The sequence below is a fragment of the Henckelia pumila genome, chromosome 1 (genome assembly GCF_033568475.1).
Source record: "Henckelia pumila isolate YLH828 chromosome 1, ASM3356847v2, whole genome shotgun sequence".
NCBI lineage: Eukaryota > Viridiplantae > Streptophyta > Magnoliopsida > Lamiales > Gesneriaceae > Henckelia > Henckelia pumila.
Window position 1 is genome coordinate 52317568 of NC_133120.1, and position 16076 is coordinate 52333643.

A 16076-nucleotide genomic window follows, 5' to 3' on the forward strand; every position below is an offset into this window, starting at 1 on the left:
TCGGGTGGCAAAGCCAGACGATAAGCCACGTCTCCAATCTTCTCGAGAATCTCGAACGGACCAATAAACCTAGGTGACAACTTACCCTTGAGGCCGAATCTCATCACCTTCCGGAAATATGACACTCGCAAAAATACATGCTCTCCTACCTCAAAGTGTAATGGCATGCAATGAGTGTTAGCATAAATAGTCTATCGATCCTGGGCCGCCTTAATCCTACGTCGAATCAGCTCTACCGCATCGGTCATCTGCTGGATCATCTAAAGACCCTCAACTTGGTGTTCACCAATGATGCGATAATGGATAGTTCGCATGTGGATCAAGTGGCAAGAAGTGTTCAAGATCCATTGGAGTTGCCACGTGGACCAATAACGAGGAGTCGAGCTAACAAATTCAAGAAGGCACTTCAAATGTTGATGATAAATTATCAAGATGGCATTGGAGAACTTGAAGATCAATTTAGGAGTTGCCTATGCGTCCTTGAAGTGTTAGAAGTTGAAAAGAGAGAAGAAAATAAATTTGGGACATAAAACATCTTGCTCGAGCGCCACATTAGTCCGCTCGAGCGAGCCCTTTAAAAATTTCGGGCAGCGTGCTTCTCACTCGACCGCGCATATCGTCTGCTCGAGTGAGCACAGGAAAAGTTGCGGGCAGAGTCTTCCTCGCTCGAGCGAGCGAGTTTTTTTTAGGAAAAACACACACTTCGGCGTGTTGTTTGTGTGCGTGGTTTTTGATAACTTTGGCCTATTTTGAGTATTTTAGACCTACTAGAAAACTTTTATTTGATATATTTTGATATCTTTGATATTATTTTTCATTATCTTTTATTTTTTATTGTAAACTATAAATACTTTTGTTTATTTTCATTAATAATAATTCAGATTCAGTTTATACTTAAAATATTAAAATTCTCTCTAGAATTTTATTCAAAGCTTTGCTTTGGCTTTTCAAATCAAACTTTTCACAGTTTAATTACTTGGAAATGTTTGTCAATTGATTTCTCAATGAAGATTGTCAGATACAAGTTATCTGAAGTTTTTATTTGGTTTCGATTGTCGTGATTTCTGTTGTTAATCGTCCTGTCGATTAAAGGTGGAAATCCAAAATTCTATCAATTTTATTTGTTTCAAAGATTGGAAAAAAATCTTTGGATCTATTGATTATTGGTTAGAGGGTGCGATTTAATTTATATCGTGTTTGCTAATATTACTCATCAAGATTCATATCATTTGGTATCAAAGCGAAGTTTTTTTATTCAAGTAAGTAGTATCCTTCTTTAATCTATATTTTTTCTTCTTCCTCATTCTTCGTTCATCGATCTTTGTTCTTCATTCTTCGTCTATCTTATATCAAATTTCTGTGTCATTTCTTTCAAACTTGTTATCCAAGTCTCGTGTCTTGTGCTACAAGTTATAAATTAAAAAAAAGGAAAAATCGGTCAGAAAGGATTGAGTGCCAAAAATTGTCAAAAAAATATATAGAAGAAGTAAAAAAACTTGTGGCCAATTCCGTTGTATTTGTTCATCCTTGGGTGCGAGTAAAGTCAATTAGTCCATAAAATTTCTTGCTCGATTTGTCAATCTTTGTGAGTAAATTTTCAAGCGTCTAAAAGTTTTTGAAATTGAAGGTTTGATCCTTTACTCTACAAAACAATGCCTTACCACAGTGAAAAAAAGGAGTGATTGAGTGATTCGTTTGGAGTGAACTGTGAGGACTCGTGTGAGGAAATTTATTACTAACGATTTTCTTGTAGGTACCAGGAATCCTAATAAAGATGTTAGTGAAAATGTGAACCAAGGAATTTCCAAGGTTCAAATAGAGGCGTTGATGGGGAAATTTACTAAAGTGATGAGGTTGGAATTGGAACCTCTTCATGAGCAGATGAGTAGATTGGAGGAGAGTAGTGGTAGTGGAAATAATAAGAATAGGAAGGGGAATGATTTTGAAGATGATGAGGAGAGTTTTGATGAGAATTGGGATGGGGAGAGAAGAGTATATGGAGGTATACATAGGCGAGAAGCGGTGCGTGGAAAATATATGGAGGGCAGTAAGGAGGATGGGAATATCAGTAGCATTAAGATGAAAATTCCAGCGTTTCATGGGAAATCTGATCCGGAGGCGTATCTGGAGTGGGAGAAGCATGTGGAGTTTGTGTTTGATTGCCATCACTATTTTGATCTTAATAAATTGAGGTTGGTAGTGGTTGAGTTTGTAGATTATGCATTAATCTGGTGGGATCAATTAGTGACCACTAGAAGGAGGTGTGGAGAACCGCCTATTGAGACGTGGGAAGAGATGAAGCGTGTCATGAAGAAGAATTTTGTACCTAACCATTATTATCGTGAAATGTACAGGCGTCTACAGACTTTGAGGCAGGGTCCAAGGAGCGTGAAGGATTACTACAAGGAGTTGGAGACCACGATGATTCGAACCAACATTGAGGAAGATAATGAAGCTACAATGGCTTGATTCTTGTGTGGTTTGAATAGAGAAATCCAAGATCAACTGGAGCTTCGTCACTGTATTGATTTGGATGAGATGGTGCAGACGACCATGAAGGTGGAACAACATCTCAAGCGAAGAGAAGCTGGTCGATTACCTTCCGGTGGAGGATCGTCGACGTCTTGGCGTCCGAACGTTGCAAAACGGGAGGATAACAAGCCGATGTACAAACCAAAATCTGACACAAAATGGGAGGAACCAAAGCAAGTAGCAAAAGGTACATCTGAAACTTCTAATGTTCGGTCTAGAGATATTAAATGTTTTAGGTGTCAAGGTATTGGCCATATTTCTAGCAAATGTCCAAATAATAAGTTGATGATTATTAATGCTTGTGGCGATGTGGAGTCTGAAAGTGATGGGGAAAATTATGATGATATGTCTGCGTTGTAGATCCTGATGATGAGAATGGTTTTGGGGCTGTTGTTGGTGAATTATTGGTGACTCGGAGAATTTTAAATACACAACATAAGGAGGAGGAAGAGAGCCAGAGGGAAAATCTTTTTCATACTCGTTGTTTTGTAAATGGGAAGGTGTGCAGTCTTATCATTGATGGGGGTAGTTGTACAAATGTTGCGAGTTGCGAAGTTATGCAAAAATTGGGGTTGTCTCTTTTAAAGCATCCTCATCCATATAGGTTGCAATGGTTTAATGACTGCGCGGAGGTGAGAGTTAATAGGAGATTTGTGGTGCCATTTTCTATTGGCAAGTATGTTGATGAGGTTTTGTGTGATGCGGTCCCTATGCAAGCGTGTGATATCTTATTGGGGAGACCATGGCAGTTTGATAGGAGAGTGGTGCATGATGGGTTTAAAAATAGATATTTTTTTGTAATGAAAAAAGAACCTATTTTATTGTTTCCTATGAATCCAAAGCAAGTGTTGGAGGATCAAATGAAAAAGAAAAAGAGAGATGAGGCCGAAAAACAGAGTGAACAAAAAAGTGAAATGGCCTTAGAAAAAAATAATGAAAAAAAAGATATAAAAAAAAATGAGCAAAAAGATGCTGAAAAAAAGATATATATGGCCCAAAAGAGTGAGTTGAGAGATGTTATGAATTCTCAAGTTCCACTTGTGTTGATGTTTTATAAGGAGTTACTCCTTAACACAAGTATTATAGCTGGAGATCTTCCGAGCAATGTTATTATCTCTTGCAGGAGTTCGATGATTTATTTTCGGAGGAGCTACCTCAAGGATTACCACCTTTGAGGGGGATTGAGCACCAAATTTACTTGGTATCCGGGAGTGCATTGCCGAATCGTCCAGCTTATAGGAGTAATCCGGAGGAAACTAAGGAGTTGCAAAGACAGGTAAGTGAACTTCTAGATAAAGGTTTTGTGCGTGAGTCGATGTCACCATGTGCTCTACCTGTGTTGTTAGTATCTCAAAAAGATGGTTCGTGGCGTATGTGCATTGATTGTAGGGCTATAAATAACATTACCATCAAGTATAGGCATCCTATTCCTAGACTAGATGATATGTTAGATGAACTGCATGGTGCTAGCCTATTAGGCAAAATTGATCTTAAGAGTGGTTATCATCAGATTAGGATGAGAGAGGGAGACGAGTGGAAAACTGCGTTCAAAACAAAATATGGGTTGTATGAATGGATGGTTATGCCTTTTGGCTTAACTAACGCACCGAGTACTTTTATGCGTCTCACGAATCATTTTTTGTGTGCATATATTGGAAATTTTGTGGTTGTCTATTTTTATGATATCTTGGTGTATAGCAAGAACTTGGATGACCATGTGGAACAATTAAGGGTTGTCCTAGTCACATTACGTGCTGAACATTTATATGCTAACTTGAAGAAATGTGTGTTTTGTACAAGAGAACTCGTATTTCTTGGTTTTGTTGTGAGTGCACAAGGTGTGAAAGTTGATGAAGAAAAGGTGAGTGTCATTCGGGATTGGCCGACGCCTATGTCCATTGGTCAAACTCGAAGTTTTCATGGACTTACGAGTTTTTACAGGAGGTTCGTGAAGGATTTTAGTACATTGGCAGCGCCCATGACTGTGGTTATCAAGAAGAACGTTCCATTTCATTGGGGCGAGGAGCAAGAGAAGGTCTTTAATATTATCAAGCCAAAAATTAATTAATGCGCCTTTACTTGTATTGCCTGATTTTGCTAATACTTTTGAGATTGAATGTAATGCGTTAGTGTAGGGATTGGAAGGGTCTTAATGCAAGGAGGAAGGCCAGTTGCATATTTTAGTGAGAAACTTAGTGGGGCATCTTTGAATTATCCTACCTATGACAAGGAGTTCTATGTGTTGGTGAGGGTACTCGAGACATGGCAACACTACTTGAGGCCAAAGGAGTTTGTGATTCATACGGATCATGAATCCTTGAAGCATCTTAAAGGACAACAAAATCTGAACAAGAGACATGCCAAGTGGGTGGCGTTTGTGGAGACTTTTCCCTACATTATCAAGTACAAGAAAGGGAAGGAAAACGTGGTAGCGGATGCTCTATCACGAAGGTACGCGCTTTTATCTACTTTAGATTTTAAGTTTTTAGGATTTGAGTATGTGAAAGAATTGTATGCTAGTGATCCTGAATTTGGGGATATTTATGCATCATGTTTGCATGGTCCAAAGGATAAATTTTTCATGCTTGATGGCTACTTGTTTAGGGAAAGATAAGTTATGTGTGCCTAAATCATCCATTCGGGAGTTACTTCTTAGGGAATCCCATGAGGGTGGTTTGATGGGACATTTTGGTGTGGCTAAAACATATCAAATTTTGCATGAACATTTTTATTGGCCGCATATGAAGAATGAAGTTGAGAAAATGTTTGAGCGGTGTGTGACTTGTAGGAAGGCAAAGTCTAGATCACAACCACATGGGTTATATACTTCACTTCCAGTACCTAATGAACCATGGGTAGACATTTCTATGGATTTTGTTCTTGGGTTACCGAGGTCTAAGAAGGGGGGGGGGGGATTCTATCTATGTTGTGGTTGATAGGTTTTCAAAAATGGCACATTTTATTGCTTGTCAAAAATCAGATGATGCTTCGAATGTTGCAGATTTGTTCTTTAATGACATTGTTAGATTGCATGGCATGCCTAGAATTATTGTTTCTGATAGGGATACTCGATTTTTAAGTTACTTTTGGAAAACATTGTGGTGTAAACTTGGAACTAAGTTGTTGTTTTCTACTAGTTTTCATCCACAAACTGATGGACAAACTGAGGTAGTTAATAGAACTTTAAGGACATTGTTGCGCTCTATCATTAAAAAGAACCTGAAAAATTGGAAAGATTGTTTGCCATTTATTAATTTTTGCTTATAATCGTAGTGTGCATTCTATATACAAATTATTCACCTTTTGAAATTGTTTATGGTTTTAACCCATTGACTTGTTGGATTTGATGTCGTTACCTATGAGTGAAAGGGTTAATATGGATGGGAAGAAGAAAGCTGAATTTGTGAGGAGCTTGTATGAGAAAGTACGTGAGAATATCGAGAAGAAGAATTTGCAGTATACTAACCAAGAGAGTAAAGGAAGAAATAAGGTTGTCTTTGAACCCAGTGATTAGGTTTGGTTGCATCTGAGAAAAGAGCGTTTTTCGGAGAATAGGTGTTCAAATTTGTTACCTCGAGGAGATGGTCCTTTTCAAGTCTTGGAGCGAATCAACGACAATGCCTACAAATTAGATTTTCCAAGTGAGTATAATGTGAGTACTACATTTAATGTTTCTGACTTATCTTTGTTTGATATATGAGATGAATGAGATTTGAGGGCAAATCATTTTCAAGAAGGTGCTACAACTTAAATTGTAATTCACCCATGTGTAGGTTGTCTGCAAGTAATATACTCGTGAGTACGAGATCGATCCACGGAGAGGATGCTGTAAGTTTAATTTTAGCAATGATATATTATAGATGGAAATATTATTATAAACTTTCAAATTCACAAATTATAAAATTGTCAAGGCTTCAAAGGTTCATTGTTGGTTTATTTAAGATTTCTTAACAAAAATAAATAAAGAAACTAAAATAAAAATAAACATAAAAGAACAATTAAATATTTAAACAAATATATCATATAATATAGTTCCCACTATATTAATATCTGATTAACCGATAATTAATATATGGTACCCATAATATATATATAAGTGCATAAATATAAATTGACATAAAAGTAAATGTTAGATCAAATCACCATATTTCATTTAGAACAACCGGCAGAGCCACGCTATCGTCTAAATAAAATATATGACTTTTTATGTTAGTTGCGGAAATGTAAATGTTAGTAGCGGAAAGTAAATGTTAATTGCGGAAAGTAAATGTTAATTACGGAAAGTAAAAGTTAGATGCGAGAAAGTAAATGTTAGTTCAAATCACAATATATTATTTAGAACAACCGACAGTGTCACGCTATCGTCAAAATAATATATATGACTTTATTATAAATAAATACATATATTTATAGTATATAATTATTGTAGTATTTATTGTATCATATTAGACTACAAATCAAGGTAACCAAATTCAAGGTACCAAGTATTTGATGTAAATAGATAACAATAAATCATCCAAATTATACCTACAAATAAAGATCAATTAGTAAAACAAAATAAAAAAATAGAAAAAGAAAGAATATACAAAATATAAACAATCTTACTTGACCAAAAATGAAACTTTTTCATCTTGACATAAAAAGATTTAGCTTGCCATGAACATGATACTCAAGAATAAGGACAAAATAAATTTCATACTTGAACTTGAGAAATATTCACACTCAAACTTTTATTCTCACAATATTTATTTTACAAATGAGGAATTCTCTACACTCTTGCACACTACAAAGCTTATACAACACATCTATTTATAGGCTAAATGAGAGAAAGAGTCCAAGACTCATTAAATGTTGAATAGTAAAGTTCGTGGGTGGTTGTCTCCTTGAATGTCAATACCTTAACCCAATGTTAATTGGCATTTTTGATGAAATAGACCACCGATTCAGCCTCTCCATTCAACATAGAACACGTAGGATATTTTGTGTAGATGTGTTTGGACATATAATTCACCTCTTTTGGGTAAAATATGAAATAGTTATGATATTTTTACTACAAGCTGGTCATAGTAAAAGTAAATCTGTCTCCTTTTTTATGTTTGATTATTTTGATCATCTTAATGAGGTTTTTGGAATTTCTTGTCTTCTACAAAGTTGAAGATGCCTCTTTTGTGATTCTACAGGATTTGAGATTACTCCAATATGACCTTTGTAGCTTGAGTAATTTTATTTTTACAAAACCTGCGCAAAACGTAAAATACAACATTTTTAGTAAAACAAGTAAATATAAACACACAACACTAAAATAATACAACTTCATAATTTTAATGAAACTTTAATTTTAAAACACAACTTTTAACATATAAATAATTACAAATTTTAAGTTTCATCACACCCCCAAACCGGCTAATTACTAGTCCCTTAGTAATAAAATATCATAAAATCACAAGTTAGATTTTTATTCCTTAATATATATATTCAAATATGCAAACTTTGAAATTTTAAAAACACACTTGTGAGAAGATCATATGTTTATTTATAAATCTCATTATCAACCAATATATTAATATGTAATTGGATGGGCTATACATATATATTTCACACAATATCAAAATATTAAATATATATAATTTTTTTTTACATAAATATTTTCTAAAAACTTTGAGAATAATATAGTTAAAAGGATAATAGAAATCATTTTCTTAACATGTATATCATCAGGAATATTAATGTAAAAGTCTCAACTCCATATTCTCTCGGGTTAAAGTATTTCATATATAGCTGTTTTTCACTCATGGAGTTGGAAGAAAATTATACACTCTTTGAAAATGGCTAGTAAAGCAGACAATAAAATAACCTAATATTGAAAATAAGATAGGATGATTTACAAAGAATAAACCCATTTTTTTTTTTTTTTTTTGCTTGGCTGCAAAATTGTTTTTACATAATCAAATACCTCCAATAAACTTTGAAAATGTAACATTTTTTTTTCAAAGTTTATTTATTTTTTTATTTTTTATGAGGTAAATCTATTACATTAATAATTATAGTAGAGATATTAATACTCTACATCTTTACAATCAAACTTTAAACAACTTTGCAGCCAATTTTTATTTTTCTTTTCTTTTTTTTCAAAATGGGTTTAATCTAGTAATCAACCATTTCTTAATAATCAATAAAAGCTTATAAGTTGTTTTCTCAATTCTCACCCCTCACTCACAAAATTTATGTGAGTAAATATTGCACTTTTACAAATTAATTCCCTCAATTATACATGTTATTATTTATTCAATCAATATCACTTTAATTATATACTCATAAAAGTTTTAGAAAATATGTTATTTGAAAACACACAATTATATATTATTTATAACTTATATCCCATCAATTATATATTTTCTATTAAATTGATAAAAAGAAGAATAAATAAACATCTATACAAAAAGACTTCATTTTCTTAGTAGTTTGCAATTTAAATATATACAAAATATTAAAATCTAATCTATTGTGATAAGATGATAAATAAAAACTAATGCGTGTCAGGATTTTTTGACTCCTTACTCTGCCATTGAAAAAGAAAAATAAATATTATTATAGAAATATATTTTTTTAAATTTTAAATTTTTTTTTTTTTAAGGATAAACCCTCCCCCAAACCTGAATATGACATTTTTTTAATTTTTTTTATTAAAAAAAAGAGTACATGATGAAAGAGATATCACCTAGAATTTATTGAAGATGAGGAACAAACACAAACCATTTCGTGACATGTTGAATCAATGATGACTTCAACGTGTTCTTATGAGTTGAGGGTTGGCTTTCCATCCAATTTTCTTATAAATTGGCAAATAGGGTCTTTTTTAGTCAGATTCCCAAGACCATTACCATGACGCTGCGCTTGGAATAGTTTCCATAAACTGAGAAGTTGACCTTGTACATCTCCACTAGAATGCGTCTCAAGAGTCAATGAGATATCATCCAATGACTCTTTACTCAGCCCATTCTTAATGAAATCAATTTTATCTTCTCTATTTGTGGAAACACATCCCAAAGATCTGCATCGTTTGTTACAAGTCCATCTGACACATTTATGACAAACATCTAACCCTTTTGCCCTCTTTTTCTTTGCATAGGTGCTTTTTCCTAGTCCGGACATATTTCGAACATGTAAGAATTTTGGAACTTCGCCACATATTCGAACCTTGGCTTCAATTATAAGACGAATATCCTCCGGAATTCCTTTTTGTATAAGCATTCTCAATCTTTCACGTCTGCATTCATAAATCATTCTTCGAACCTTTTTAGAAACAGAAGAAAAAATATATTTTCCATGTTCTTTGATAGCTTCTTCCATTTTGAAAATAAAGAATTTTTTTTTTTTTTTTGGATCAGTTATTGTGGGAAACCAATTTAACCGACTGTAAGAGCCACGGAGTACCGTTATCTGCCACTTAACCGGGAAGTGACCTAATTTCTGCAAAAATAAAATGAAAATATTAATAACAATTAAGTTGGATCATATAAAGGCATAAATTCATCATCAAGAATTTTATTTTCTAAAATTGGTTTAAGTCTTTGCCCATTAACTTTAAATACATTATTATTTTTAGGATTTTCAACATCAACAGCACCATGAGGATAAACATTTTTAATAATAAATGTTCCACACCATTGTGATCTAAGTTTTTCTGGAAACAAATGCAAGCGAGAATTATAAAGTAAAACTTTTTGCCTGTTTTCAAAAGATTTTCTCATAATATTTTTATCATAAAAGGCTTTTGTTTTATCTTTATAAATTTTTGCATTTTTAGCTGTTTTCTTTGACAACAATTGATCTCCACATACCTCAGAATGAAGAAATTTAATGACACTACTTGCCTCATTGTCGGGTATGCATCGTCGAAAAATTTGATCAGGACAATACTTAAACAAATAAGGATCATCCCAATAAAATTTTTTTACCTTTTTGAATAATTTATTTTTATCTTGTGAACTCCAATGAGAAGACATTTTCTTTGTTACAAGAAAATTTACAATATTAGCAGACCAAGGCATAGTAGTAGCATAAAATAGTTGATCATCCGAAAAATTTTCATTTATTGGTATTTCATTTTGAGATGATTCAGAAATTATTCTTGATAACTGATCGTCTACTACATTATCTTCTTCAAGTTGATTGTCTTTTTCAAATAATTTTGATTCAAAAATATTTTTCGAATCAAAATTTTCCACTAAACAAACATCAGATTGTTGATTTAAGTTATCTTGTTGACATTCTTCCACGATAGTTTCTATTGTATTATCATCTTCATCTTCATTAATACTTGGTTGTTTACTCAAATTGAACACATTAAGTTCCAAAGTCATGTTTCCAAAAGATAATTTCATTATTCCATTTCGACAATTTATTAAAGCATTTGAAGTTGCGAGAAATGGACGTCCCAATATTATTGGAATTTTATTATGCACTTCTATTGGTTGTGTATCCAAAACAATAAAATCCACAGGATATATGAATTTATCGACTTGAACTAACACATCTTCTACGATATCTCTAGGTATTTTGATTGACCTATCGGCTAGTAAAAGAGTGACAGATGTAGGCTTTAAATCTCTCAACTTAAGTTTTTCATAAACTAAATAAGGAAGTAAATTTACACTTGCTCCCAAATCTAACAAAGCTTTTTTAATTTTATTTTTTCCAATAATACATGAAATTGTTGGACAACCAGGATCTTTATATTTCAAGGTAGAATTATTTTGAATAATAGAACTTACTTGCTCCGTTAAGAATGCTTTCTTCTTTACATGCAATTGTCTTTTCACAGTACATAAATCTTTTAAAAACTTTGCATAAGAAGGCACTTGTTTAATAGCATCTAATAATGGAATATTTATTTTTACTTGTGTAAAAACTTCATAAATATCAGGATCATTTTTTTGTTTTTTATTATTTACTAATGTATGAGGAAAAGGAACATGTTTATTTATTTTCTCATCAATTTTCTTATTTTTAGGACTCAAAGCATCATCTTTCTCAAAAGTATCAAGATTTTCATCCTTAATCTTTGAGTTTGACTGATCTTTGTTTTCATCACTATATGGATCTTTAACTATTTTACCACTTCTAAGAGTAATAACAGATTTTACTGGATCAAATTTTTCTTGATTTTGATTTATAGGATTAGGTTGTGGTTGAGATGAAAATTTTCCTTTTTCATGAATATTAAGTGCAGACGCAAATTTTGCAAGAGTTTCTTTCAAATCATTCATAGATTGAATGTTTTGAATATTGATAGACTCTTGCTTTTGAATGTATGCATGAATTTCATCTTCAAAATGTTTTCTTGGAGGTGGAATATAAGGAGCATAACCTTGATGATTTTGGTTATTTTGAAAAGGTTGTTGTGAAGGTTGTGCATTATTATCGTTCCTCCAACTAAAATTAGGATGATTTCTCCAACCAGGATTATATGTTTGTGAAAAAGGATCTAATGTTGGTTTTTTAAAATTGTTAACATAATTGGCTTGTTCATGGAGACATTCTTTAAATGAAGGCAAAGTTGGACAATTTTTTGTGAGATGATCATGTGTATCACATATATGACAGACAATTTCTTGAACACTTTTTAATTGATCACACTTTTTCATTTCTAATGACTCTATTTTTCTTGCTAAGGATGCAAGTTTAGCTTGAATATCTACATCTTCTTTAAGATGATAAATACCAACCCCATTTGTTGAATTATTGGTTTTACTTGGTGGTTCAATTGAGCCTATATTATCCCAATTTTGAGCATTTTCTGCTAATGACTCCAAATATTCCATAGCTTCATTTGGGTTTTTATCTTCAAAAGTTCCATTACACATGAATTCTATCATTTTCCTATCTTTAGGTATTAAACCTTCATAAAAGTGAGAAACTATTCTCCATATTTCAAAACCATGATGTGGGCATGTATTAAGTAACTCTTTATATCTATCCCAACATTGATAAAATGTTTCCCCTTGTTTTTGAGAAAAAGTTGTAATTTGTCTTTTAAAAGAGTTTGTTCTATGGAAAGGAAAATTTTTTTTTAGAAATTGTTGTTGCATTTCTTCCCATGATCTTATTGAACTTGATCTCAAATTTTGCAACCATGTTTTAGCTTTATCTTTTAAGGAAAAAGGGAAAAGCTTTAATCGAACAGTATCCATGCTACAATTTTGATCATTATAAGTGTTGCAAACCTCCTCAAATTCTCTTAAATGAAAATATGAATTTGCAGAATCTAAGCCATGAAAATTTGGTAAAAGTTGAATGACTTGTGGCTTAAAATTGAAATTAGATGCATCAGGAGGAAAAACTAAACAAGATGGTGTACTAGTTCTTATTGGATTCATATGGTGCCTAAGTTTTCTTGGTTGTTCATGTTCTTGATTATTATTATTATTATTATTATTATTATTATTATTATTATTATTATTATTATTATTATTATTATTATTATTATTATCATCTTGATTATTAGAATTATCCTCCATGTTTAAAATATTTTCAGTTACTCGAACAAGTCTACCACTTTGTTCATGACTCCAAACAATCATACAATTAAAAACAACATATTATTTACATAATAACATAAATAACAAAATTAAACTTAATTTATACCTCCCCGGCAACGGCGCCAAAAACTTGCTACAACTTAAATTGTAATTCACCCAAGTGTAGGTTGTCTGCAAGTAATATACTCGTGAGTACGAGATCGATCCACGGAGAGGATGCTGTAAGTTTAATTTTAGCAATGATATATTATAGATGGAAATATTATTATAAACTTTCAAATTCACAAATTATAAAATTGTCAAGGCTTCAAAGGTTCATTGTTGGTTTATTTAAGATTGCTTAACAAAAATAAATAAAAAAAACTAAAATAAAAATAAACATAAAAGAACAATTAAATATTTAAACAAATATATCATATAATATAGTTCCCACTATATTAATATCAGATTAACCGATAACTAATATATGGTACCCATAATATATATATAAGTGCATAAATATAAATTGATATAAAAGTAAATGTTAGATCAAATCACCATATTTCATTTAGAACAACCGGCAGAGCCACGCTATCGTCTAAATAAAATATATGACTTTTTATGTTAGTTGCGGAAATGTAAATGTTAGTAGCGGAAAGTAAATTTTAATTGCGGAAAGTAAATGTTAATTGAGAAAAGTAAAAGTTAGATGCGAGAAAGTAAATGTTAGTTCAAATCACAATATATTATTTAGAACAACCGACAGTGTCACGCTATCGTCTAAATAATATATATGACTTTATTATAAATAGATACTTATATTTATAGTATATAATTATTGTAGTATTTATTGTATCATATTTGACAACAAATCAGGTAACCACATTCAAGGTACCAAGCATTTGATGTAAATGGATAACAAAAAATCTTCCAAAATTATACCTACAAATAAGGATCAATTAGAAAAACAAAATAGAAATAGAAAAAGAGAAGAATATACAAAATATAAACAATCTTACTTGACCAACAATGAAACCTTTTCACCTTGACATAAAAAGATTTAGCTTGCCATGAACATGAAACTCAAGAATAAGGACAAAATAAATTTTATACTTGAACTTGAGAAATATTCACACTCAAACTTTTATTTTCACAATATTTATTTTACAAATGAGGAATTCTCTACACTCTTGCACACTACAAAGCTTATACAACACATCTATTTATGGCTAAATGAGAGAAAGAGTCCAAGACTCGTTAAATGTTGAATAGTAAAGTTGGTGGGTGGTTGTCTCCTTGAATGTCAATATCCTTGAACACGTAGGATATTTTGTGTATATGTGTTTGAACATATAATTCACCTCTTTTGGGTAAAAGGTGAAATAGTTATGATATTTTTACTACAAGCTGGTCATAGTAAAAGTAAATCTGTCTCCTTTTTGATGTTTGATTATTTTGATCATCTTAATGAGGTTTTTGGAATTTCTCATCTTCTACAAAGTTGAAGATGCCTCTTTTGTGATTCTATAGGATTTGAGATTACTCCAATATGACCTTTGTAGCTTGAGTAATTTTATTTTTTTGAAACCTGTGCAAAACGTAAAATACAACATTTTTAGTAAAACAAGTAAATATAAACACAAAACACTAAAATAATACAACTTCATAATTTTAATGAAACTTTAATTTTAAAACACAACTTTTAACATATAAATAATTACAAATTTTAAGTTTCATCAGAAGGGTAGGTTGATGCGATCATGGATAGTTCGCATGTGGATCAAGTGGCAAGGAGTGTTCGAGATCCATTGGAGTTGCCACGTGGACCAATAACGAGGAGTCGAGCTAACAAATTCAAGAAGACACTTCAAATGTTGATGTTAAATTATCAAGATGGCGTTGGAGCACTTGAAGATCAATTTGGGAGTTGCCTATGCATCCTTGAAGTGTTAGAAGTTGAAAAGAGAGAAGAAAATAAATTTGGGATAGAAAACATCTCGCCCGAGTGCCACATTAGTCCGCTCGAGCGAGCCCTTTAAAAATTTCGGTCAACGTGCTTCTCGCTTGACCGCGAATATCGTCCGGTCGAGCGAGCGCAGGAAAATTTGCGGGGCAGAGTCTTCCTCGCTCGAGCGAGCGAGCTTTATTGGGAAAACACACACTTCAGCATGTTGTGTGTTTGCATGGGTTTTTGATAACTTTGGCCTATTTTCAATATTTTAGACCTACTAGGAAACTTTAAGTTGATATATTTTGATATTTGATATTATTTTGCATTATCTTTTATTTTTGATTGTAAACTATAAATACTTTAGTATATTTTCATTAATAATAATTCAGATTCAGTTTAAATACAAAATATTGAAATTCTCTCTAGAATTTTATTCAAAGTTTTGCTTTGTCTTTTCAAATCAAACTTTTCACAGTTTAATTACTTGGAAACATTTGTCAATTGATTTCTCATTGAAGATTGTAAAATACAAGTTATCTGAAGGTTTTCTTTGGTTTCGATTGTCATGATTTCTATTGTTAATCGTCCCGTCAATTGAATGTGGAAATCCAAAATTAGATTAATTTTACTTGTTTCAAAGATTGGGAAAAACTCTTTGGATCTTTTGATTATTGGTTAGAGGGAGCGATTTAATTTATAATCGTGTTTGCTAATCTTACTCATCAAGATTCATATCAACCAACCTCATTCCAGAACAAAGGCGTACGACAATGTAGTCCATACAGAGTTTCAAACGGTGTCATGCCAATACTGCGATGGTAGCTATTATTATAATAAAACTCTACCAACGCCAAATGGTCGTGCCATGCCGGTCCAAAATCCATGACTGCAGCTCAAAGAATATCCTCGAGAGTGCAGATAGTACGCTCGGTCTGTCCATCTGTCTTCGGATGATAGGCCGTACTCAAACTCAAAGTCGTACCAAGGGCTCGCTGAAGGCTACCCCAAAATCTATGGGTAAACCTTGGATCTCTGTCGCTGACTATTCTCAAAGGAAAAAAATGCAATCGGAC

At 32.3% G+C, this 16076-nt stretch overlaps 1 protein-coding gene and 1 non-coding gene across 2 annotated transcripts; both read left to right on the forward strand.

Moving 5' to 3' along the window:
• The first annotated feature begins 2538 nt into the window (after window positions 1-2538).
• On the forward strand, window positions 2539-5146 carry LOC140862570 (uncharacterized). Its single transcript, XM_073265598.1, has 6 exons — window positions 2539-2719; window positions 2893-3221; window positions 3656-3808; window positions 4043-4098; window positions 4231-4476; window positions 4663-5146. Exons 1-6 carry the CDS (start codon window positions 2539-2541, stop codon window positions 5144-5146), a joined length of 1449 nt encoding a protein of 482 aa, XP_073121699.1.
• A 7322-nt stretch (window positions 5147-12468) lies between these two features.
• Window positions 12469-12579, forward strand: LOC140876847 (small nucleolar RNA R71). The gene has a single exon (XR_012149079.1). It is a non-coding gene; the product is annotated as a small nucleolar RNA R71 (small nucleolar RNA).
• Window positions 12580-16076: the final 3497 nt, after the last annotated feature.